Source organism: Rhincodon typus, chromosome 5 (genome assembly GCF_021869965.1).
Source record: "Rhincodon typus isolate 14 chromosome 5, sRhiTyp1.1, whole genome shotgun sequence".
NCBI classification, from domain to species: Eukaryota; Metazoa; Chordata; class Chondrichthyes; order Orectolobiformes; family Rhincodontidae; genus Rhincodon; species Rhincodon typus.
The window spans coordinates 119,788,071-119,815,780 of record NC_063336.1 but is presented as its reverse complement, the minus strand read 5'-3'; the positions used below and the strand labels follow the sequence as shown (position 1 = coordinate 119,815,780).

Here is a 27,710-nt window from a genome sequence, read left to right as displayed (position 1 = left end):
CTGTCAAGTCACCTCTCATCCTTCGTCGTTCTAAAGAGAAAAGCCCTAACTCTCTCAACCTTTCCTCGTAAGACCTTCCCTCCATTCCAGGCAACATCCTGGTAAATCTCCTCTGCACCTTTTCTAACGCTTCCACATCTTTCCTGTAATGAGGTGACCAGAACTGGACACACTACTCCAGATGTGGCCGAACCAGGCTTTTGTATAGCTGGAACATAACTTCACGGCTCTTGAACTCAATCCCTCCATTAATGAAAGCTAAAAGTAGCTTCCCTCAAGGAAAATATTCAGATGTTTGAATAATTTTACAGCTAATAAAGAGGAATTACAGAAAATCCCTCAAGATCAACAACTAATTTGCCACCTCGTCCTGATCCATCTATCAGGAAATATTAAAAAAAAGGAAATCTATGCAAACTTTACTGTTGGCAGCATCTTCCTTTTAAAGGGGAGACAGAATGGTTCATTCCACCAATTACTTCAGCACTGGTTATGAATACAACTTAGCGGTACATTTGTTACAGTAAGAAATCATTTATGTTCAACCCATACGAAAAGAGTAGAAGTCTGAAATCAAAACAGTGCTCTAATTATGAATTACTCTCTATCTAGTTATGTTGTGGAGGTGCAGGTGTTGGAATAGGGTGGACAAAGTCGGGAACACTTCAGCGGTCAAGGACATTTAGCTTCCGATCTTTGGGTAAGCATCCTCCTCCAAGGTAGCCTTCGAGATACAGAACAACACAGAATCGCCATGCAGAAACAGACAGCCTAGCTCCGGAACCATGAAGATGACCTCAACCATGACCTTGGGTTCATGTCACGCTAATGTGACCCCACCACGCTGTTCTGTATCTGTAAAATCGTTCTTACAATCCTGTTTTGACATCATCACCTGGATAACTTTTGATCTCTCTACCTTAATTAGTTTATACAGTTTTGGATTATTTATTACTTGGGTTAGATCCTCAGCATATGACTCTTATACCCATCATGTTATTCCAGTCATATTGTTTGTCTCCAGCACCACCTTATTTTTAATCTTTTGTAATTATCTCTCTGCCTCATTTAATCAGATTATAAGGCATCCGTTTGCTTGTTATTCAGCTGTTGACACTTTACTCACACCATCTAACATTTCTGATCACCTGCAGACTTATTATTCGACTCATCATGTGTATGATCTTTTGATCTCTCTGCCTATAAATTCTGTGTCTGTGTGCTTCCCTCTCACTTCACCTGAAGGGGCTACGTTTCAAGAGCTTGTGATTTCAAATAAACCTGTAGGACTATAACCTAGTGTCGTGAGACTTCTGACATTATCTAGTTATACAGTGTAAAAATCAGAAAGACAGCTCCCTATCGACATTTGCAAATAATAAAAAAAGTGTATATATTATCACATCAACAGTAAGGTTAACAACTGTAGCAGTCACTTTACATTCAAAATACAGTTAACTAGTTTTTCTTATTTACTTTGTTTTTGAAATCAACCTGTTCAGGGATGCTATTACTCACCTCTGGAGCAGGTGGGACTTGAACAAGGTCTCCCAGTCTAGGAGTAGGTACACACTACCACTGCCTAAGAGGCATTGTACAATAGCTGTTTGGTAGTACAGAAATTGAGTACTGCTGACAACAGATACTTTGCTGAAGCTTTTCTTGCACTCTTTGGTGTTTCTAAGAAAATTGTCTTAATGTAAAGGAAAAATAACATTCATACCACAAGAGTGAACTGACTGGTTGGCTGCACCAGTTAGATGATGTCTAACTGTTAACTGTCAAGCATTGTTCAAGCTTTAAATTAGGCAAGTTGATTCTAATTGATTCACTTCACAGTGCAATGCCGACAACAGCGCAACTTCCACCTGTTTTGTTGAGTTGAAACAATAGAATTGTCAGTCAGGTTTGCATTGTCAGAAGTCACACGACACCAGGTTATAGTCCAACAGATTTATTCGAAATCACAAGCTTTCAAAGCACTCCGGAGGCTTGTGATTTCAAATAAACCTGTTGGACTATAATCTGGTATTGTATGACTTCTAACTTTGGCCACCCCTGTCCAACACTGGTGCCTCCACATCAGGTTTGCATTGCGTTTCATTTGTGCGTCCTGGAAGCTGCATATATTAATATACAAGGCCCCTTTCAAACAGAATGGCACAATGTACATATAGTTTCTGCTTCAACCCCGAAAAAAATGTAAGTCACACTCCGGTTAGTTTTTCAGAGCAACACTTTGATCAATCGGAGTCAACCTGCTTTGTTTAAAATCTAAACAAAGTTAAGTAGTCAATCGTTAATCATCTAACTGTGCATTCTCCATGGCATCACATCTACCCGAGTCCACTTGCCAACCAATCTGTATTCTCATCTTACAATAAGTTTTTTCACTTTACGTTGGGACAATTCATGAGAAATATCAATATAAGAGGAAAAGCTTTGACAAAACATGTTTGCAGCAATACTCTAATTTAATTATGATAGCTGTGAAATTGTTGGATAGATAGGAACTTAGGAGCTAAATTGGCCATACAGGCACCTGTGATCATGGCTGATCATCGACCTCATTGTCATTTTCTTGCACTGTCAAAATATCCCTTGATGTCATTTGTTACTGGAAACCTATTAACCTCGATCTTCAACTTACTTAATGACTGAACTTCCACATCCCCCTAAAGGTGGAAAACTCCAAACAGTCACCACTATATGAATGAAAATGTTCCTACTTACCTCTGCCCTAAATGTTACCTCTGCCCCGTTTATTCAGATACTGTGTCCCCTGGTTCTAGACACACGTCAGAGTAGGCATGCTTTCTGCACTTATGCAGTTAAAGGCAATGCCCCAACACTACTTTTGCAAACATTTCATAAATGGACAAACAAATTCAGACAATACCAAAAAGCCTTCTTCCAGCTTGTACAAAAACTCACTCCAGTAGAAACTACAGCACTCTCCAATTGCAAGTTATTTGCATTCATCAGAAACTCACTACCAACATTATTGCTTAATATGTCAGGTAAATGGCAATCTTAAGTTTCTCCACTCCATTTTCAGGACATGCCAAATATATACTTCAAATTATACTCGTATATACAAGCTGCTCATAGGGCTATAATAGTGACAATAAGAGCAGCATAGTTTAAATAAGCAAAAAGAAAATGGGATACATTCCATCTACAACACAATTAAGAGGGACAAATGAGGAAACAAATTATAGGGAGGTGACAGTATTGTTCAAAGATTCTGTGTAAAGGGATGATATGTGCTGGAGGACTCAAAGGCAGAACTGATTTGGTTTGAGTTAGAAGCAAACACTTTAATGACACATGGTATACAAACAAATGAAAAGTGGCGAGTAGTTTGAGGATACAATTTCCAAGCATTGGAAAGTTTTAAAACAGTAGAGTTAACATCAGACTTCCATTTTCCTAATACAGACCAGAAAAAAGTAAGTGCAAGGGAGGGAAGTAACTTTGGAAAATGTCTGGGTAACTTTCTTGATCACTGTTTCCACACTATTGAGAACAGAAGCAGATCTAATTCTGAGGAATGGAATGAGGCAAGTGTAACATTTTTCATGGGCAAGGATTTGCAGATACAATTGTAAAGATACAATGGGTGGGCTTTCAAAAAGAGATCATTTGGTAGAAGACTAAACTACCCACAAGAAAAAAGGACGTTAAATTCAGCTACTTGGATGGTTTTTGAAAGTTGACATTAAAAGTGCAAAGAGAGGTTTTCAAGTGCATAATAAAGTACAGAAGCAAGCAGATTATAGATACACAGAACTGTATGTGGAAAGGGGTAAGCTGACTAACAATAGAGTAGAGTAATTTATAAAAAGAAACAAAAGTCTTTTGAACAGCTGTTAGTGAAGCAATGACAGATCTAAGAAATATTTCAAAAACAATGATATGCTCCATTGGGAAACATGACATGGAGATGCCTATGTTGAGCTGGGGTAGACAAACTCAGAAGTCACACGACACCAGGTTATAGTCCAACAGGTTTATTTAAAACCACAAGCTTTTGGAGCACTGAAGGAGCAGCATTCAAAAACCTTGTGACTTTAAATAAACTTGTCTGACTATAACCTGGTCCAAAGATGTGCAGGTTAGGTGAACTGGTTATGTTAAATTGCCCATAGTGTCGAGGATGGGAAATGCAGGAATAGGGTAGGGAGTGGGTCTGGGTGGGATGTTCTTTCGAGAGTTGGTGTGGACTCAATGGGCCAAAATAGCCTGCTTCCAAACTGTAGAGATTCCATGAAAAGGATGCATCAATCTGCAGTGAGTGAAGGAAGTTAAAGATGTTATCAAATTAAAATAAGACCATAAGACAATACAACACAGGAGCAGAAATTAAGCCGTTCAACCCATCGAGTCTGCGCTGCCACTCAATCATGGCTGACAAGTTTCTCAACCCCAAGCTCCCACTTTCTCCCCCTAAACCTTGACAATCAAGAACCTATGTATCTCCGTCTTAAATATACTCAATGACCTGGCCTCCACAGCCTTCTGTGGCAGTGAATTAAAATAGAAACACTCAAGGCTGCAGGGCAGGCCGTTGGACCACAAGATACAGGAGCAGAATTAGACCAGTCAGCGTATCAAGACTGCACCAGCAATGGCTGATAGGTCTCTGAACCACATTCTCCTACCTTCTCCCTCTAACTCTTCATCCCATAGAACCATAGAAATGACATAGCACAGAAGAGGAACATTCGGATATCCACGCTGATCCAAAAAGACACCCAGATCCCCTTCCTAATCCCACCTTCCTAAACACGGCCCGTAGCCCTGCAGTATACAGCACTTGAGGCACAGATTCCGGTGCTTTTTGACAGATTTTAGGGTCTCTCCCTCCACAACCAACTCAGGTAGCGAATTCCTGACACTTACCATCCTCCACATAAGAAAAAAAGTTCTCCTCACATCCCCCAAATCCTTCTGTCACTTTGCTTGAATCTATGACCCCTGGTTTTTGAACTCTCCACCAAGGGAAGCATGTTCCACCTGCCTATATATACCCCTCACAATTTTGTATACCACAATCATGTCACCCCTCAGCCTTCTCTATTCCAAGGAAAACAACCCCAACCTCTCTAGTATCTCCTTGTAGCTACGGGTCTCCAGCTCTTCGCACATTCTTGTAAATCTTCTCTGCATCGTCTCCAGAAAAATTATGTCCTTCCTGTATGTGGTGACCAGAACTGCACACAATACTTCAGTTGTGGCCTCACCAGTGTCTTAGACACTTTTATCATTATATGCCTACTTCTGTATTCTATACTTTTGACAATGTATGAAGAATGAGAGAATTCCGTATGCCTTCTTTACAACCTTATCTACCTGTACTGCTACCTTTAGGGACCTGTGCACTTGCACGCCAAGATCTCTTGCTTCATCCAACCTGCTCAGTATATTTTTATTTATTGGGTATTCCCTTTTACTGTTTGACCTCCGTAAATGCATTACTTCACACGTGTCAGAGTGGAACTCCATCTGCTACTTTCCTGCCCATTCCACCAACCCAACTTTACCATTTTGGAGCTTACAGCTATCCCCTACACTATTCATTACACAGCCAATTTTTGTGCCGTCTACAAATTTCCCAGCTGTGTTCCCCACATTAAAATCTAAATCATTAATGTATAAAACAAACAGCACTGGTCTCAACACCAACCTTGCAGAACACTTCTTGGAACAAATTTTCATTTGCAAGGGCAGCCATTGACCATTACCCATTGTTTCCTGTTACGAAGCCAACTTTGGATCCAATTCGACACATTATACTTCATCCCACGAGATTTCATTTTTGTTTGACCAGTCTGCCATGTAGGACCTTGTCACGTGCATTATTAAAATTCATGTAGAAAACATCCACTGCACTACCCTCATTGAATTCTTTGAGGAAGAGACAAGGAGAATCAAATTTGTAAGGTGTGACCTTCCCTCAACAAAGCCATGCTGACTGTAAGAACATAAGAACCAGGAGCACGAGTAGGCCATCTGGCCCTTTGAGCCTGCTTTGCCATTCAATAAGATCATGGCTGATCATTTTGTGGCCTCAGTTCCACTTACCCACCCTCTCACCATAACCCTTAAAAGGTTAAAAAAAAACCTTAGCTTCAAAAACATTCACTAAGGAAACCTGAACTACTTCATTGGACAGGGAATTCCACAGATTCACAACCCTTTGGGTGAAGAAATTCCTCCTCAACTCAGTCCTAAATCTGGTGCCGCTAATTTTGAGGCTATGTCCTCCAACAACCTCCCTGCTTCTGTCTTACCTACTCCCTTTATAGTTTTATAGGTTTCTAAGATCCCCACCTCATTCTTCTAAATTTCAACAAATATAATCCCAGTCTGTTCAGCCTCTTCTCATAAGCCAAGCTTCTCAACATTGGAATCAACCTGGTGAATCGCCTCCGTACCCCCTCCAGTGCCAGTACATCCTTTCTCAAGTAAGGAGACCGAAACTGCATGCAGTACTCCTCACCAGTACCCAATATGGCTGCAACATAACCCCCCTGCTTTTAAACTCTAGCAATGAAGGACAAAATTCCATTTGCCTTCTTAATTACCTGTTGCACCTGCAAACTAACCTTCTGAGATTCATACACCCAGGTCCCTCTGCACAGCAGCATGCAGGTTTTTTTTTACTGTTCATATAATAATAGGTCCTTTTATGGTTATTCTTACCAAGATGGATGACTTCACATTTATCAACGTAGAATTCCATCTGCCAGAACTTTGCTATCTGAAGATATCTATATTCCTCTGCAAACCTTCAGTCCTCTGCACACTATCCCATGCCTTTCTAGGTGATAGTTTATCTAATCTCTCAGGATTGCTTCTAAGAATTTGTCCACCACCGAAGTAAGACTAACTGGCCTAATATTGGTTGGGATTTCCTTTGTATCCTTTTAAAACTACAGAACCACACTTGTGTTCCTCCAGTATCACACCGGTGTCTGGTGAAGATTGGAAAATAATCCTTAGAGCACCTATTTCCTCCCTGTCCTCCTTCAACATACTAGGGAACAATCCATCCAGCCCTGGCAACTTATCCACTTTCAAGGATTCCAACTCCTCTAACATTCATCTCTCAATTATTTTGTCCAATATTTCGCACTACGCCTCATGGATTATTAAATCCATATCACTCCTTCCCTTTGTGAATACAGAGATAAAAATTAATTTAGAATTCTTCCCATATCCTCTGCATCTTCACACGAGTTCCCTTCATCTCTTGATAGGTCCCAATTTTTCTGTTACTATCTTTCTGCTCTTTATACACTGGTTAAAAAAACAACTTTGGCCTTTGCTTTATCTCATTTGCTAATATTTTTTCATGCCCTCTCATTTCCTTATTTCTTTATTAAGCTTGATTCTGTACTTTCTATACGCCTACAGACTATCTCCAGCATTGAGATTTTTGTGACTATCAAGCTCTCTTTTTCTGCTTAATCTTCCCCTATATTTTTCTAGGCAACCATTGGGATCTAGATCTGGCTCCACCATTCTTAATTTTTGGAGGGGATGCCTCTGCTTTGTACCCCAAGGATCTCACATTTTAGTGCCTCCAACCAGCTTACTCTGACTAATCAAAAAAAATCTGATGCACTCAATGACTTGGCCCCCATGGCCTTCTGCAGTGATGAATTCCACAGAACCACCACACTCTGGCTGAAGAAATTCCTCATCTCAGTTCTAAAGGGTCACCCCTTCACTATGAGGCTGTGCCCTCAAGTCCTGGTCTCTCCTACTCATGGAAACATCTCCACATTCACTCTGTCTAGGCAACTTAGAATTCTGCAAATTTCAATCAGATCGCCCCCTCATCCTTCTGAACTCCAAGTACAGACCCAGAGTCCTCAAACGCTACTCATGACAATTTCATCATGATCGGGATCATTTTTGTAAACGTCTTCTGGACCCCCTCCAATGCCAGTACAATCTTCCTTGGAAATGAAGGCCAAAACTGGTCACAATGTTTGAAGTGCAGAGCCTTCTCCAGCCTCAGCAGTACATTTCTGCTCTTGTACTCTAGATCTCTTGCATTTGCCTTCCTAGGTATTTTTTAATCCATTCATGAATGTGGGCATCACTGGCCAGGCCAGCATTTATTGCCCACCCCATATTGCTGTGGATCTGATGTCACATGTCATCCAGACCAGGTAAGGTTGGCAGTTTCCTTCCCTAAAAGAATGAGTGAACCAGATGAGTTTTTCCAACAATCGACAATGGTCAATTGGCAGTGGGCATCATTCGACTCTTAATTCCAGATTTTTATTGAATTCAAATTCCACCACCTACTATGTTGAGATTTGAACCTGGGTCCCCAAAACATGACCTGGGTTTCTGGATTAACAGTACGGCAATAATGCCACTGGGCCATCGCCTCCCCATGATGCCAAATGAATCTGTATATTTACCTCGAGAGTCCTAGTTCTGGTTTCTCTGAAGTCCCTTTGTGCTTCAGATTTCTGGAGCCTTTCCCCATTTGGAAAATAGTCTACATCTCTATTCTTCCTACCAAAGTACATATCCTCACACCTTCCCACTGCCACTTTGCTCACTCTCCTAGCCTGTCCAAGTCCTTCTGTAGCCTCCCCACCTCCTAAACACTACCTGTCCCTCCAAGTATCTTTGGGCCTAAAGATTGAAAAAGATCTGAAAACCAAAGGATAACTAAACAAATATAGAGATAGAGATGAATTAGATTAGGAGAAAAAGCGAAAAAAGACAACAAAAAACACAACATAAGAAATAGGAGTAGGCCAATCAGCTCCTCAAATGAGCCATGTCATTCTATGGCCAATCTGCCCCAGCCCACTTCCCGTCCCCCATTTCTGAAAAAAGGGTCCAGACCCAAAACGTCAGCTTTCCTACTCCTCTGATGCTGCCTGGCCTGCTGTGTTCCTCCAGCTCCACACGTTGTTAATCTCAGACTCCAGCATCGACAGTTCCTACTATCTCTGCCCCAGCCTCAATTCCTCTTGCATGCCAACAGCTCATGGCCCTCAACTCCTCAATTCAAAAATCAATCTACTCTCTTTTTAAATACTTCTCGTGATCTAACCTCCCCAGATCTGTGGGGTACAGAATTCTAGACATTCACTACCCTCAGAAGAAATTCCCTCGCATCTTGGTTTTAAATGACAGTCCCTATTTCTGTAACTACGTCCCCCGATTTGAGATTCTTCTACTAGTGGAAACGTCTTCTCAACATCTACCTTGGATGTTTCAACTCCCTTCATTCATCTTAGCTCCAATAAATTGAGCTGTAAACTATTTGGTTGGTCTTCTCAAATCAACGCTTCATCTAAGGAATCAGCCTAATGAATCTCTTGTGAAGTGCATCCAATGTCAATATATTCATTCTTAAATTCTAAGACCAAAACTATACACAGTACTCCAGCTGTGGCCTCATGCTGTTCCAAGCATAAAATAAAAGAATAACAAAGTAAATGTTCCTCCTTAGAGGGAGAGATGCAGAATTAATAATGGGAAACAGGAAGTTGCAGCACTTATCTGCCTTCAAACTGCAAAACACGAAAAGCATCCCGATAATAAGAATAATAATAGAAAGTTAAGGGCAAAAGAGAGGGAAAAAAAAGTTTAAACAATCAATATAAGTACAGAAATAACAGGGAAAATAATGGATTAAAGGCTGACAAGTCCACTGGACTTGACAGCCAATATCCAAATGTCTTGAAAGCAGCTGCAGCGATAACATATGTTGGTTGTAATCTTACAAAATTCCCAGCGGATTGGAAAATCACAAACGCAACACGTCTATTAAAAACGGTCATTGAGAACTGGTAGAATTCTTTCGGGAAGTAGTAATATGGCATTAAGAAAATAAGCAGAATCAACACTAAAATAAAACGAAAAACTGTGGATACTAGAAATCTGAAACAAAAGAAATTGCTGGACAAACTCAGCAGGTCTGGCAGCATCTTCAAAAGAAAGCAGAATTAACATTGAGGGCGAGGCAGCATCAGAGGAGCAGAAAAGCTGACGTTTCAGGTTGGGACCGGTCCCGACCCGAAACATCAGCTTTTCTGCTCCTTTGATGCTACCTGGCCTGCTCTGTTCCTCCAGCTCTACACTGTGTTATCTCAGACTCCAGTATCAGCAGTTCTTACTATCTTAGAATAAACATTGGTCACAAATCATTCTTCAGGACTGATAGTAACTACGGAAAGGTGGTAGTTATGCTGAAGACAGGAGGAGAAAGGAGGCAAGAGAAGAGATAATACCACTGTGCCACTGCCACCCAGATATTGATATTTTCACTGGAGGTAACCTTTGCTGTCCACGACATCTCCAATTTGCTGTCATCTGCAAACTTACTAACCATACTTCCTACATTCACATCCAAATCATTTACGTAAATGACAAAAAGCAGTGGACCTAGCACTGATCCTCATGGCACACTGCTGATCACAGGCTTCTTGTCTGAAAAGCAACCCTCCATCACCATACTCTGTCTTTTAACTTTGAGCCTGTCCAAATGGCTAGTTCTCCCTATATTCCATGTGATCTAACCGTGCTAACCTGTCTATCATGAGGAACCTTGTTGAACGCCTTACTGAAGTCCACATAGATCACGCCCACCCCTCTGCCCTCACCATTCCTCTTCATTACTTCTCCAAAAAAAAACTCAAACAAGTTAGTGAGACAATTTTCCCACACACTAAACCATGTTGACTATCCCTAATCAGACCTTGCCTTTCCAAATACACGTAAATCCTGCCTTTCAACTTGCCCACCACTGAGGTCAGGCTAACTGGTCTATAGTTCCCTGGCTTTTCCTTAACTCCTTTCTTAAATAGTGACACATCAGCCAACCTCCAGTCTTCCAGCACCCTACCTGTGGCTATCGATGATACAAATATCTCAGCGAGGGGCCCAGCAATCACATCTCTAGCTTCCCACAGAGTTCTAGGGGATTCCCCAGGGATTTATCCACCTATATGCGTTCTAAGACGTCCAGCACCACCTCCTCTGTAATATGGACAATTTTTAAGATGTTGCTACTTATTTCCCCACATTCTCTATTTTCCATATCCTTCTCCACAGTAAACACTGATGCAAAATACTTTTTTAGTATCTCCCCCATCTCCACCAGTTCCCCACATAAGCGGCCTTGCTGATCTTCAAGGCGTCCTATTCTCTCCCTATTTACTCTTTTATCCTTAATGTATTTGTAGAATCCCTTTAGATTCTCCTTAATCCTTCTGAAAAATTAGATGTGTTTTTCTCTATACACTGGGTTCCTGAAATAGAAATGAACATTGTTTCACTAAGTGCTGATGTCAGCAAAAAAATTAAAACTGAATTTGGATTCAGATTCTGTAAAGCAATCAGACCAAAACACTTTTGCAACAACTTTGGTCGTTAAGTACCTTGACAGAATTACTTGAGATTTTGAATGCTATTACAAATAAGTGACTTAATATACTTGCATTAGAAATTGCATAGCTCAGCTTTATTTGTACAAAAAACACTATGGATTGAAGTCTGATTCATTCATCAGATAACTGCAACAAAATTTAGCAGCAGTGTTGAAAGGCATATGCCAAAGTTGCAGGTACCAATCTAAAAGTCTTAGCTGCCAGTGCAGGCCTTTATACAAGTGCAATTTGGAAATTAATGAGAACGGCAAATCCACAAATTGGGCCACAGTTCTACCAAACTTCTCAAAAAAAGTAATCAAAATCTCAAACAACAGCTCAAATTCTCAACTTGTTTCTTTGCTTCATTGGCCAGCAACAGAACTGCAGGAGAACAGAAGCAACCTAACAGAACAGTACACAGTACTAACTACAAAAGTGTTTCTCTCTCAGGTGATGTTAAGAGAAAACAACCGTTCAGAGGTTTTACATTCAAATGTTTCTTCCATTGAAATTAACATCCATCAATTGGGGCACTCTCACCCCCAAAATACAGATGTGATAGAATCAGCCAGTCATATTTTACTTGGAAAAAAGCTCATTTGGAAAGGAACAAAATGAAGGGAATGAACAGAACATACAAGGGTAAAAATGGAGGTTTTAGACATCCAGCAATTCATCCATCCATCCTTTTAAGCACCACCTGCCATATACCTGGCAGAATATGTAGTTCGCACACTGAACTTTGCAGTCATCTTAGAACCAATCAAGCCAAAGTGGAAGCAAGTTACTCTCAATCACCAGGGACTGATCAAGAAATTTGGGTTTTTACTCTTAACATTTTCAAATATTTAATGTGCAAGTATCACAAGTTATGACATTAAATAGACAATGTTCCTTCAATTTTTCTATTGATCATCTAGATAAATGACCCAAGGCAAAGAGCCCTTGCTCTATAAATGGATCATTTCTCAATGCAGGAAGGCCAAGTCTTAAGAGCTAAGGCTAAACAGTTTGGGACTCACTAGAGTTTAGATGAAAGTAAGGTGATCTCATTGAAACGTATAGTATTCTTAACAGGTTTGATAAGGTAAATGCTGAGTGGAGAGGCTAGGACCACAGGGAATAGTCTCAGAATAAAGAGGTGCCAATTTAAGACTAAGATGAGGAGGAATTTCCTCTCTTAGATGGTTCAGCATCTTCGGAACTCCTTGCCACATACAGCTATGGGGGCAAAGTCCTCGTGTATATCTAAAGCTGAGATAGCTAGATTCTTGATCAGCCTGGGAATCAAAAGTTATGAGGAAAGGGATTCAAAATGGTCACGAGGAATGATGGATCCGTCACAATCCTACTGAATGGCAGAGCAGGCGCGAAGGGGCCAAACTGTTCCTATTTTTTATGGTTAATTGTTTCTCATAGAAAACACAAACTCACTCACTCACTCCTTACTCCATAGAAACAGTTATTGTTTGAAAACTAGTTCAGTTATTGCTGTTAATTGCTCAAAACCTGATAACACAAAACTGTAGACTGCATTTCTGAAACCTTTGCTGTAGACTAACTGCTGGACTATAATACCTGGTATAATCTGTAATTGGAGAACTTGGTTGCCAAGGTTTACGTGGACTGCAGCCAGTTGCCTTAAAAAGGTTTTAGACAGCACTCAGCCTACTCTTCAAGATGTAGATGATACAGGTCCAAAAAAAAAGCAATTAACTTATGAATCGATTGAATAGCATCATTGGGTAATCTGGTCCACATAGGCAATAACGATGATATTTGTACATGTGCATAACAGCATACTCAAAATGTTAACACGACTGGTAACAATGAATTGTATGTATTATATGTATTCCACTTTCTTGCTGCCAAACTGCCTAATCTTTTCCATATGGTCAGCATTGACAATGTAATGACATTCTTAATGCCCAGATGCAGGTTAACCTCAACACAACTGAAAGCAAGTGTACTACATATTGGGAATAAAAGAAATATATCAAAGATATCAGTGTTTCCGTGATAGGATAAAAATTGGTATCTGGAGAATGTTAGTGGAATCCCTCTCAAAGTAATCATCCCACATGAAAATTAATTCAAAAATATGCTCTTACAAAAAAAGATTGAGAATGGTTGGCTCACTCAAATACAAAATTAAATTATGCTTTGCATATTTAGAAATACTTTTGTGAAAATAAAAAGTAAGGATTGCAGAACAGGGCTCAGAAATTGGGATAAAATGACAAATTGCTTATTCACATTCCTTTGTCATAGATTGCAGTGATTAAAGAAGCCAATTCACCACCACCTTCTCAAGAGAAACTAGGGATACGTAATAAATGCTGATAAGCCACTGCCACCCATGCACCAGAGAACACAAACATGAAATCTTTTTGGAAAAGGTGAATTGTGTTATTTTAATGAGATGTTAATGGAATGGAATTAAAAGAAACCAGTTTTCTATTACTATTTCAGCAGAAAAGCAAACAGATCACTTGCGCTAGCAGCAATCTGGCTTGTGCATTTAAGAATCATAAAATCCCTACAGTGCAGATACAGGCCATTCAGATCATGACATCTGTACCGACAATATGAACAGCATCCCACCCAGAACCACTTCCTCAACCTATCCTTGTAACCCTGCATTAACCATGGCTAATCCACCTGACCTGCACATCTTTGAACTATGGGAACACCAAGGCACAAACACACAAACACACAAAGAACGTGCAAAATCCACAGTCAGTCACACGAAACTGGAATCAAACCTGGGTCTCTGGTGCTGTGAGGCAGCAGTGTCAACCACTGTGGTGCCCTGATGAATTCAAATGCAAATGTCCTACATATTGGGGTAAAAATAGAAATTATCATTGTTTCAGTAATAGGATAAAATTGGTATTTGGGGAATATTAGTGAAGTCCCTCTCAAAGTAATTACCCCCAATGAAAATTAGTTCAAAAACATGAATTCAAATTCGATTTAGCACTTCTGGAGAAGTAGCAGTACTAAAGGCATTTTGTCTAGACAAGTCCCAAACAATGACAATGACAATGACAATCTCCAACAAAATCAGCCCTTGACATTTTGTGGAATACAAGTAACACAAAATTAGTAATCCAGACACCCAGGCAAATGTGCCAGGCTCATAGAGTCATAGAGCTGTACAGCATGGAAATAGACCCTTTGGTCCAACTTGTCCATGCCCACCAGATATCCCAGATAAATCTAGTCCCACTTGCCAGCATTTGGCCCATATCCCTCCAGACCCTTCCTATTCATATACCCATTCGGATGCCTTTTAATTGTTGTAATTGTACCAGACTCCACCACTTCCTCTGGCAGCTCATTCCATACAAGCACCACGCTCTGCATGAAAAATATACCCCTTAGGGCCTTTTCATATCTTTCCCCTCTAATCATTGCCCTCCTAGTTTGGTCCACCCCCCCCCCCCCCCCCCCGCAATCCCAGGGAAAAGATCTCGTTTGTTTACTCTATCCATGCCCCTCATGACTTTATAAACCTCTAAGGTCACCCCTCATCCTCTGACACTCCAGGGACGATAGCCCTGGCCTATTCAGCCTCTCCCTACAGCTCAAACCCTCCAATCCTGGCAACATCCTCGTAAATCTTTTCTGAATCTTTTCTACTTTCACAACATCCTTCTTATAGGAGGGAAACGAGAATTGCATGCAATACTCCAAAAGTGGCCTAACCAATGTCCTGCACAGACACATGACCTCCCAACTTCTATACTCAATGCACTGACGAGTAAAGGCAAGCATACCAAACGCCTTCTTCACTATCCTGCAAATCCACTTTCAAGGAACTATGAACCTCCATTCCAAGGTCTCTTTGTTCAGCAATACTCGACAGGACCTTATCATTAAGTGTATTAACTCACTTTAACCTTAGCTCCTTCACTCAATCTCCTATCTACTAGAAGTCACTATCTGTCAATACATCTCAATAAGGTCCGACATGCTTGTATTCTCTGGTGGAATATGCAGACTGGGAGCAAAGAACTGGAATACTGCTGAAAGGGGAACTGTAAACATTCTCTAGAAACAAAAGGAATATGGTCAAGCCTTGCAGTTTTTTTGATATTTCCCACAAATCCAATAGATTCCCTTCTGCTGTGTCCATGTTAACACCTCAACCAGAGTCAACCAATCACTAATCCCAGCACAATTGGTAGAATTTAAATTCAATTAGTAAAACTGGAATTAAACATTAGCTCCCATAATGATGACTTGTTACTTGTCATAAAAACCCATCACCCTTTGAGGGAAGGAAATCTGCTGTCGTTAACTGTACGGCATGTCACTCTTAAAATGTCCTCTGAAATTGCTTAATAAGCATGTTGAAGAGCAACAAATGCCTCACTGCAAATGTCCACATATCACAAAAGAAAAACATACTCCGTTTATCATTAACGTTCAGTAGGTAAAGTTTACCTAGAATTCTTTCATCTTTAGCAATGATTACTAGTTTCTGATTAACTAATTGGAGGAAGAGTAGACTCAGGTCTTTGTCAGGGAAGCAGTTGGAAAAAGTAATGATATTTAGATTAAGTCAAGGAAGCAGAAAGGTTCAGTATCTCAAAAAAGAGCAAAGCGGCAGTTTCAAAGTCAAGCTATTGCAACTGCATTATTTGCCAATTGATGTATTCTCGCGGCATCTGGCGGTCGTCAATTGAAAAATAGAGGTAAATAAGCACCAATACAGTGATCTAATTAGGGTCTTGTGGCTCAGTGATAAGTGTTCCTATTGTTGGGCCAGGTCAGGGTTCAAGACTCTCCTGCCCTGAATGTATCATGAAGCATCCGGATAGGTTGATAAAAATAACTACTGGTCTCTCTACATCACATAATGCCTTACTAAAATACACAATCTTAGACTAGATTCTGTGCTTAATCTGATTACTTCAGTTCCTCAAAAGCACACAATCACTGACTATGTAGGTAAATATGATAAATTAACTTTGGGTTTGCCATATCACTTCATACACTGTAAACAAATATTTTATCTTGCGTATTCAAATGCTTTCCAGGCACGAAATGCAGAGTGATCTTGGGATTCAAACAGGAGTGAAGTTTTAAATGTGTGAATCTGAAGAATGAAAAAAAGTTACATTAACTAAAGCTCTCCATCTGCAGCACTGTCAAGCAATCAACTCTTACTGAGATGAAATAATTAAACTGCTCCTTCAACATTTTTCAAAGACAAATCTGTCAATTTCTCACAAAAATGCGTAGACGATAGAGACAGAATTGATTCTTTTTAAAACAGTTATTTATATAATTCAAAGGTCTTCTAAGTGCACTCATTTTGTCATCACCATTAACATTTCAAAGCAGCATGAACTGCAAGGATAGTGTAGAGCTTCAAAAGGAAGAGACAGGTTGGTGGAATGGTGGATGAAACTCAATACAGTGATCTACATTGGTAGGAGACACACAGAAAATGAAATACAATGTCCAATTCTAAATGGGGAGCAGGGGAAGAGGGGTGCTAGGACTGACAGCAGATAATATAACACGGTCCCCTAGATTTTGTTAATAAGAATATAGATTTAAAAAAAAGATTAAACTGGAATAAATCAGTGCTCAAGTCAAGTGGACTTCTGCATCCAGTTTAGAAGGACATGAAGACATTCAAGAACGCGATGAAAAGACTTAATAATGGTTTCAGCAGTAAGGAATTTCAGTTACATACATGGATTGGAGAAATTTGAACTGTTTTCCATGTAAAAGAGAAGACAGAGGAAATTTGATGGAAGTATTCAAAATTATAAGAAGCCTGAACAGAATAGATAGGAGAAACTGTTCCCTTCGATTGAAAGATTGAGAAAGATGGCACAGATTTAAGGCGACTGATAAAATAAGCAATGGAGCCACGAGGAGAAGCATTTCATACAGCAACTGGTAAAAATCTGGGGTGCACTTCCTTAAAGTGTGGTGGAGGCAGGATCAATTAAGGCAATCGAAAAGAAAAGCGACTGATCTTAAAAGGGAAAATATGCAAGATTTGAGAGAGCAAGTGGATGAATCATGAACTGCTCATTCACAAAACTGTGGACTGCTCATTCACAAAACTGAAAACAGGTTTGACTGAATGGCATCTCTCTGTGCTACAACATTTCTGTGATAGAATGGTGAAACTTTTCATCTAAACATTGATATTGGGACTTAGCCATCTGTAATTGCAAGCCTCGCAGCCCTAAACATTCCCATCTCTTTCAGCTCCGAACAGTTCCTTGGTCATATTCCTGAATCACCAGTTCACTTCTGCATTCTTAAGGCCCCATTCTCCCAACTGTTTAAGTCACAAGTTTTAAGTCGTCAATATCTAGTCTTGACAAGAATGGATTTAATTTTTTTGGACTTGGTCCCCAGATGAAGTACAGTAAATCTTCTGTATCCACAAGTTCACGACTCGCAAATTTGCCTATCTGCGCCAAAAAGTAGCAACAAAACTCAACATCTGCTGGTAAATTCATATATCTGAAATTTTTAACCTGTATTTTTAAAATGAGCTCTGTACTCAAAAGTTTCATCGTTCATAGGGGATCTCAGAAATGGAACCCTCGCACATTAGCAGGAATTACTTTTGGCATACAGTCATCGGAACTACCTTCAAATACTATCCAAATAAACATTCAAAAGCCCAATTCTTGATCAAGAACTGGAGCTACATATTAAAATTTAGGAAAGTAATGGAAGGAAATCCATTTTTCATGGTTTACCCCAAAGAGGAGGCTGGGAAGGAAACCGAATAATCTCTCACTCTCCCTTATCCCGAGAAATTGCTTCTTTGCACATTAATTAATTGCCTCCCTCTTATCTTACCTGAAACACTTGCCCCCCAGCCTGACCACCCAAATAACATCTGTTCTGTAAATAATAACGGATTTGCAAGACAGAATCAATATTTATAAGAGGTTTAAAAGAGGTTTAGAAAAAAAACTCCTGGGCGAGTAAATGCCAAAGATACAGAAACAGATCATTCGGCTCAGGTCAGCAGTGTCTTTACTCACGAACGTGACAGAAGAATAAGTGAGCCAAGATGGTTGAGTAAAGTGCTAAAATTTATTATTTTGCACTCATTAAGAATGGTCACTTAGACAAATCATTACATAAGAGATGAAAAACGAGATTGTTGATTGGGTTTTTTAGTTCAACTTAAATGGGAAAACCAATCAGAATCAGGAGGAAGTGAATTGAAGGAAAATCACAAATACTGTATCGAATAATCTGCCACTTATGACATTTTCCACAGCACAAGCATGATTTTTTGTGCAAATCAAATGTTACCAATTAAGCAACTCCTATTATAAACAAACACAGATGCCATGCAATTACTTTAATGAGAAATAAGGATGAAGGATTTGTCATACGAGGAGCGGCTGACGACTCTGTGTCTATACTCCGTGGAGTTCATAAAATCATAGAATTTTTACATTGCAAACAGAGGTCACTTGGTCCATCAAATCTGTACAGACTCTCTGAAGAGCAACTCACCAGGCCCATAACCCTGCATTATGCATGGCTAATCCACCTAGCCTACTCATCCCTGGACACTATAGAGCAAATTATCACAGCCAATCCACCTAAACCGCACATCTCTAGGCTGTTTAAAAGAATGAGGGGGATCTCATTGAAACTTGCAGAATACTAACAGGTCTGGACAGAGTGGAAAAGAGATGTTTCCACTAGTAGGAGAAACTAAGACCCAGTGCCACAGCCTCAGACTGAAGGGACAACACATTACAACTAAGATGAGAAGGAACCTCTTCAGCTAGGGGGTGGTTAATCTCCGGAACTCACTGCCGCAGAGGGCTTGGAAACCAAATCATTGAGCGTACTTAATACAAAGGTAGATAGATTCTTAATTAGCAAGGGGTACAAGGGTTACAGGGAGAAAGCAGGAGAGTGAGTAAATAAACCTATCAGCCATGATCAAATGGTGGATCAGACTTGATAGGCGGAATGACCTAGTTTTGCTCCTATATCTTATGAAACAAAGCTAGACAATACTTATCAACACACAAATAAATGCAATAAGTTAAACAAAAAGTTATGAAATATGATCTTACCATGCCCAATGGTTTCATGGCAGAAAAACAAAGCAGCCGACTTGATTGGCACCACTGATACTCAGTGCACACTGCTGTTACTATCTACAAGATGCACAGCAGAAATTCACCAAATTTCCTTAGATAGCACATTCCAAACCCATGACCACTTCCATCTAGAAGAACAAGGGCAGCAGATACATGGGAATACCACCAACTGCAAGCTCTCCTCCAGGTCACTCATCATCCTGACTTGAAAATATATCACCATTCCTTTGCTATGGCTGGGTCAAAATTCCGGAATTCTCGCCCTAAGAACATTGTGGGTTCACTTACAGCACATGGAAGATGGCAGCACACCACCACCTTCTAAAAGGCAGCTAAAGACGGGCAATAAATACCGGCCAGCTAATGTCGCCCACATCCCACAAGTAATTAAGTAAAAAGAGAATCAAAGCTGTAGAGAGATATGATCACTAGGACAGGATTTTAAATGAGGTATTGAGGGACTGAGTGTAAATCAATGACCATGAAGCAAATTATGTACGCTAGGTCAGAACCAGCAATTTAATGCCAGATAAATTTGAGTGGGTGTATTCTGAAATTGGTTAGTTCAGTTGGTCAGATGGCCAGTTTGCAATAGAAGTGATGCCTATAGCACAGGGTCAATTTGCATTCTGGCTGAGATGACCATGAATGCCCATCTTCTCAACTTACACATCGTTTGAAGTCTTATCCTCAGGTTAAACTTACCAGACACCTCTTTCTTATGACAGAATAGCCTATGGTCCTTTGGGATTATTGGGACCTTTACTTATCAGTATAGTGTTAATAGAGAAGTAACATTTATAGGGCAAAAATGATTAAAGCAGGTCTGTTTAGATGGCGCAGAAAAAGGTAGTGTTCCGAAGGTAGAAGTAGGTAGTCATGGACATGGAAGGATCAGAATGTTAGCTTCACATCAAATAGAATGCTGTGATCTGAAACAAATCAGCTACAAACTTGACAAAGTGACAGGGTGCAGAATAGATGGCAAGAATGTGTAGTGGAGGTCAAAGATAACAGTTTTGTTCTCAATGTTTAACTGAAAGAAACTGCAGCTTATCCAAGGCTAAATATCAGACAAGTATAACAGTACCGAGGTAGAGAGGTTGCTAATGTCTCACTTCTGAAAACTAATTGGCCTCAAAAATTACAACTTTATCTTACACAATATGTTCCAGTGTAATTCATTTTCCAAGCTCTCAGAGCCATGAACTATTAAACCAGACAACCACAGCTTGGTAAAACTTTGTAAAGAATATTTTATAAAGGGAGTGAATTATAGTATCTAGAACAGGGGCTTGTAAACTGAAAGCAGTCACAGAGGTATGATTAAATTTGGAAACGCTCAAAAAGCAAGAATTGACAGAGTGAAGACTCCAGACAAAGGGGCAAAGATTAGAAAGGAGGAGCAGCCAGGGTGTGAAGGAGCTGGAAACATGGATGAGCCACTTATATAAAAAAAAGGGGCGCTACTTAAGCGTGTTCAATGTAATTTAGCAAGCTCAGGACAGAAGACACTTGTTGCAAGTTAGGATACGGGCAGAGATTTGAAAGGTGTCAAGTTTGCAGAGGATAGACTAAGGCTGAGTCAGCGGATGGTGGAATTTGAAATAGACAGTCTTAATGATTGTTCAAGATGTCGTAGAAATCTCATCACAGGACAAATATAACACTACAGTTGAAAATAGTCAGCCTCAGTCAGTTACCAGGGAGAGTGAAGGAAAATAGTCGAAAATAAATAAAACTAGTAACAGTTTGCCTTTCAGCATTTAGTTGAAGCTAGTTTCTTCTCATCCAATACTGAATGTCTGAAAACATATTCTAACAGTTCAGCTGTTAGTGGAGAAATCATAAAGAGATGGCAGCGAGGTACAGCTGGGGGAGGAGTTAACAAAGCGTGGGTCATTTGGTACTGAGATGAGGAAGCATTTTTCCATTCAGAGTAGTGAGCCTGTGGAATTTGCTACTACAGAAAATGGTTGAGGCCAAAACATTTAATGTTTTCAAAAAGAAAATAAATATTGTTCTTACAGCGAAAGTGATCAAAGTGCATAGACAGAAAGGGGCAACGTGTACAGGCTGAAAGGGCTGAATGCCCTATTCCTGCTCCTATTGGTTATATTTCTATCCAGAATGGAAAAGTTCATGCTCTCAAGAATCTTTTGCATTGTGCCAATAATTTATAGCTCCTGTACTGTAGTCAGTGTAACTAACGACACTGTTCACTATACCAACATTTTTTTTTTAATTCTTGCATGGGATGTGGGCACTGCTGACTGATCAGCATTTTACTGCCCGTCTCTTGTTACCCTTAAGAAGGTGGTGGTGAGCTACCTTCTTGAGCTGCCGCAATCCATGCATTGTAGGCACACCGACTGTTAGGGAGGGAATTACAGAGTTTTGATCCAGTTTACTTTGACCACTAAGCATAACTGAGTGGAAATTTTTCTGAAGAATAATCATCCCCAAAGTGAGGTGAGAGAGAGAGACAGCTTGACATCGAGGCCACATTCAACCGAATGCGGCAACAAGGAGTTCTAGCAAGACTGTAATCAATGGGCATCACAGGGCAAACTCTCCACTGGTTAGAGTCATATCTGGCACATAGGAAGATGGTTGCAGTTGTTGGAAGATCCAATAGCTCCAGGACATGTCTGCAGGATTTCCCCAGGATAGGCCCAACCATCTTCAGCTGCTCCATCAATGACCTTCCCTCCATCATAAGGTCAGAAGATGGATGTTCGCTGATGATTGTGCAATGTTCAGCACTATTCGCAACTCCTCTGATTTTGAAGCAGTCCATGCTCAAATGCAACAGAATCTGGGCTATAACCATGGTACATAGATAAACTGCAGAGCTGGGCTGAGAGGTGGCAAATGGAGTTTAATGCGGAGAAGTGTGAGGTGATTCACTTTGGAAGGAGTAACAGGAATACAGAGTACTGGGCTAATGATAAGATTCTTGGTAGTGTGGATGAGCAGAGAGATCTCGGTGACCATGTGCATAGATCACTGAAAGTTGCCACCCAGGTTGATAGCGTTGTTAAGAAGGCGTACAGTATGTTAGGTTTCATTGGTAGAGGGATTGAGTTTTGGAGTCATGAGGTCCTGTTGCAGCTGTACAAAGCTCTGGTGGGCCGCACTTGAGTATTGCGTACATCACCGCATTATAGGAAGGATGTGGAAGCATTGGAAAGGGTGCAGAGGAGATTTACCAGGATGTTGCCTGGTATGGAGGGAAGGTCTTATGAGGAAAGGCTGAGGGACTTGAGGCTGTTTTCGTTAGAGAGAAAAAGGTTAAGAGGTGACTTAATAGAGACATACAAGATCATCAGAGGATTAGATAGGGTGGACAGTGGGAGCCTTTTTCCTCGGATGGTGGTGGCTAGCACAAGGGGACATAGCTTTAAATTGAGGGGTGATAGATATAGGACAGATGTCAGAGGTAGGTTCTTTACTGAGAGAGTAGTAAGGGCGTGGAATGCCCTGCCTGCAAAAATAGTAGACTCGCCCACTTTAAGGGCATTTAAATGGTCATTGGATAAACATATGGATGATAATGGAATAGTTTAGGTTAGATGGGCTTCAGATTGGTTTCACAGGTCGGCGCAACATCGAGGGCCGAAGGGCCTGTACTGCGCTGTAATGTTCTATGTTCTATGTTCTATAACCAGGCTTGGGCCAACAAGTGGCAAGTAACATTCATGCCACACAAATGACAGGCAATGACCACCTCCAATAAGACACAGTCTAATCACCACCTCTTGGCATTCAAAGGTTACCATTACTGAATCCCCCACTATCAACATTCTTGGGGTTATCATTGACCAGACATTTAACTAGACTTGTCTCATAAACACAGCAGCTACAACAGCAGGTCAGAGACTAGGAATACTACAGTGACTAACTCACTTCCTGACTGCCCAAAGCCTATCCACCATCTACAAGGCACTCACCACCCTGACTTGGAAATGTATCGTCGTTCTTTCACTGTTGCTGGGTCAAAATCCTGGAATTACGTCCCTAAGGACATTGCGGGTCAACGAAGAGCATTTGGACGGCAGCAGTTCAAGGTGGCAGCTCACCACTACCTTCTCAACAGCTACTAGGCACGGGCAATAAAATGCTGGCCAGCCAATGGCATCCACATCCTGCGACTGAATAAAGAAAAAAAACCCTTTCCAATTCACACATAATTTACATGCAACACAACATTGGCATCTGCATGACAATGTGGAAAATCACCCAGATGTACACTGCACACAAAAAGCAGGACAAATGTAATCTAGCCCATTACCTCTTGATCATCACTAAAGTGATGGAAGGTGTCAACAATGGTGCTATCAAACAGTAACTGTTTAGCAACAACCTGCTCACTGCCATCCAGTTTGGTTCCACCAGGGCTACTTGGCTCCTGACCTCATTAGAGCTTTAGTTCAAACATGGACAAGAGAACTCAATTCCAGAGGTGAAGTGAGAGTAATAGACCTTGATATAAAGCTGCATTTGACCAAGTGTGGCATCAAGCGAAACTAAGGTCAATGGGTATCAGAGAAAACTGATAGTTGGAGACAAACCTCGCAAATAGGAAAATGGTCCCAGCTGTTGAAGGTCAGTCATCTCGGCTCCAGAACTCTGCAAGAGTTCATCAGGAAGAGTCTGAGGCTCAATCAACTTCAATGACCTTCCCTCCATCATAAAGTTAGAAGTGGGAATGTTTGTTGATGATTGTACAATGCTCAGCGCTATTCACGACTCTTCAGATACTGGAGCAGTACATATCCAAATGCAACAAATAGAACGTTGGTCTTTATTTCGTCCATTGAAGTGGAAATAGCTTCCTGCATTTGTATAGGGCCTTGACATCTGGACTACTATGCAAAGTTTTGGTCCCCAACGATATACTTGCCTCAAAGGAAAGGCAGAAGACTATAACGTATTGGAGAAAAATTAGGCCCTTCAGCCCATTCAGTTTGTTCCACCAATCAATCATGGCTGACATGTTTCTCAACTCTATTCTCCTGCCTTCTCCCCATAGGCTCTTGATTGGTAAGAGGATCAAGGGTTATCTGTCTTAAACACACTCAATAACTTGGCCTCCACAGCAATCAGTTCCACAAATTAATCACCAATGGCTGAAGAAATTCCTCCTCATTTCAGTTCTAAACGGTTGTCCCTGCACTGAGGCTGTGCCCTCGGGTGGTCACCTTTGCTAGTGGAAACATCTTCTCATGTCCACTCTATCCAGGCCTCTCAGTATTCTGGAAGCTTCAATTAGATACCCCTCATCTTTCTAAACTCCAGATGCAGAGTCCTCAACCATTCCACATATGACAAGCCCTTCATCCCTGGTATCATTCTTCTAAACCTCCTCTGGACCCCCTCTGACGCCAGCACTTCCTCCTTTAGATATGGGGCCCAAAACTGCTCAACATTCTAATGCAGTCTGACCAGAGCTTTATACAGCCTCAGCACTACATTCCTGTCTTGAATTCCAGCCCCCTTGAAATGAATGCTAACATTGCATTTGCCTTCCTAACTGCCAAGTGAACCTGCATGTTAATCTTAAGAGAATCCTGAACTAGGACTCCCAAGTCCCTTTGTGCAGATTCCCTAAGCCATTACCCAATTAGAATGTAGTGTATGCTGGGAAGAATGGAAGGAAAGTGCATAACCTCTTTTCCCATTGCATTCTGTACACTGCCACCTCTTTGCTCATTCTCCCAGCCTGTCAAAGTCCTTCTGCAGCCTCCTCACTTCCTCAACGCTGCCTGTCCCTTCACCTATCTTTGTGTCATCTGTAAACTTAGCCACAATGGTCTAAGTTCCTCCCCCAACATTGTTAATTTTTAACATCTAAAGTTGGGTCCCAACACGGACCTCTGCAGAACTCCACTGGTCACCAGCTGGCGTCACAAAAAAGACCCTTCTTATCTCTACTCTGTGTTCTACCAGCTGGCCAATCCTCTCTCCATGCCAGATAACTTGCCCCTAACACCATGGGCTCTTGTTTTACTTAGCAACCCCCTACACGGCACCATGTCAAAGGCCTTCTGGAAACCCAAATACATCACATCCTTCTGCCTCTCCTTTGTCTAACTTGCTTGTTACTCCCTCAAAGAATTCTAACAGATTTATGAGACATGACCTCCTCTTGACGAAGCTTTGCTGACTCAGCCCGAATTTACCGAGCACTTCCAAGTACTCTGCAATCTCATCCTTAATAACGGACTCTAGAATCTACCTAATGACCAAGGTCAGGCGAACCAGACTATAGTTTCCTATCTTCTGCCTCCCTCCCTTCTTAAACAGGGGTGCTATATTCATCATTTCCCGGTTTTCTGGGGCCCTCCCTGACTCCAGGGATTCTTCAAAGATCTTAAAAGTACAAAAGTCCAGTAGATTGATTGCGAGTTAGAGGGAGATTGTTAAATAAACAGCAATTTAGTATCTCGGCTTCCAATTCCCCAGAGCTTCAAAGAGGTGATTTCAAGGGGCTTGATGATATGTTTCCCTCAACTGAAGTCAAGAACTAGAGATTAGTCTCAAAATAAAAGGGAGGTCCTTTAGGATTGCATGAGTAGAAATGTATTTCCTCAATTTGTTCTGGTAAGCAATTCCAGATTCTGAGCTGTATACACTCAAATATATTGTGGTGAGACAGCACGCATGAAAATAATGGTACAAGAGTGAATTAGGTCATATCTTATTTCAAGTGTTTTACAACTGATGGATTACTTTTACCAAATGTTTCAAAATCTCCCCTCCCCCTACCGCATCCCAAAACCAGTCCAGCTCGTCCCTGCCTCCCTAACCTGTTCTTCCTCCCACCTATCCCCTCCTCCCACCTCAAGCCGCACCTCCATCTCCTACCGACCAACCTCATCCCGCCCCCTTGACCTGTCCGTCCTCCCTGGACTGACCTATCCCCTTCCTAACTCCCTACCTACACTCACCTTTACTGGCTCCATCCCCGCCTCTTCGACCTGTTTGTTTCCTCTCCACCTATCCTCTCCTCTATCCCTCTCCCACTCTCTCCCTATTTATCTCAAAACCCCCTTCCCCTCCCCCTTTTCTGATGAAGGGTCTAGGCCCGAAACGTCAGCCTCTCTGCTCCTATGATGCTGCTTGGCCTGCTGTGTTCATCCAGCCCTGCACCTTGTTGTCTCGGATTCTCCAGCATCTGCAGTTCCTACTATCTCTGATACAAGATTACACTGTAGGGCAAGGAGTCATTCTTGACTTTGGGAAATCAGAGTTTGACAAACGCTTTCACCTATTAACGTAGCTCTATCCAGCAATTTTTGAACAGTTGGTAAAACGTATCAACTAGAGTGGAAATTTAAGGCTATGCCATCTACCAGTGAAACTTCTCCTAGACTCTTCAATTTAAACTAGATTGCCCTGATCTGGGGGACAGACTACCTTTGCAAAGCAAGTTCCAAAGCAAACATTAAAATGAGTTAAAATTAGCAACATCCATTCCTGTTCCTCATCAAATTTTTAAAAAGTATTCAGATGTTGGAAATCTGAAACAAAAACAGAAATAGCTGGAGAAACACAGCAGGTATGGCAGCATCTGTGGAGAGAAAGCAGAGTCAATGTTTTCGGTCCAGTCACTTTTCTTCGGTGCTGTTTTTGTTCACGTTCCCCATTATCCTTGTTCAAGCTGCCAAGTCAAACTAAAATTTAGCAATCACTATGACTCATTCTTGATGAGCATGGGATTTATCCTTGGCATCCTGGCCAACATTTTGAAAAATTGGGAATACTATGTGAAAATCAAGTCCTACAATTACAAATGTGAAATATGACTAACATTATCTCGAGCATGTTATGTGCCTGACTATGACCAACATCCAAGAAAAAAAACTCACACCAATAAACAAGAAAACAATAAGTTATAACAAACCTATCCTTTATATGTGTGTAAAGCAGGTTAATTACTAATGTGCTAATATAAAGTATATGTCATTTAAATTCAAAAACACATTTGATTCGAAATATGTCAGAAGAGAAGCAGTATACAAAGAGAGAGGAATGAGAGCACAATGTGGATCAAAGCATTAGAACATAGGACATAGAACATTACAGCGCAGTACAGGCCCTTCGGCCCTCGATGTTGCGTCGACCTGTGAAACCAATCTGAAGCCCATCTAACCTAAACTATTCCATTATC

At 40.9% G+C, this 27,710-nt stretch overlaps 1 protein-coding gene across 1 annotated transcript in view; it reads right to left on the bottom strand.

The window, feature by feature from the left end:
• Positions 1-24,226, bottom strand: part of LOC109932073 (ras-related protein Rab-10) — a 43,585-nt gene extending 19,359 nt beyond the window's left edge. Inside the window, exon 1 of the mRNA XM_048597129.1 lies at positions 24,109-24,226. Within this exon, the coding sequence (XP_048453086.1) occupies positions 24,109-24,226 (118 nt within the window). The remainder of the gene's footprint in view (positions 1-24,108) is intronic.
• Positions 24,227-27,710: the final 3,484 nt, after the last annotated feature.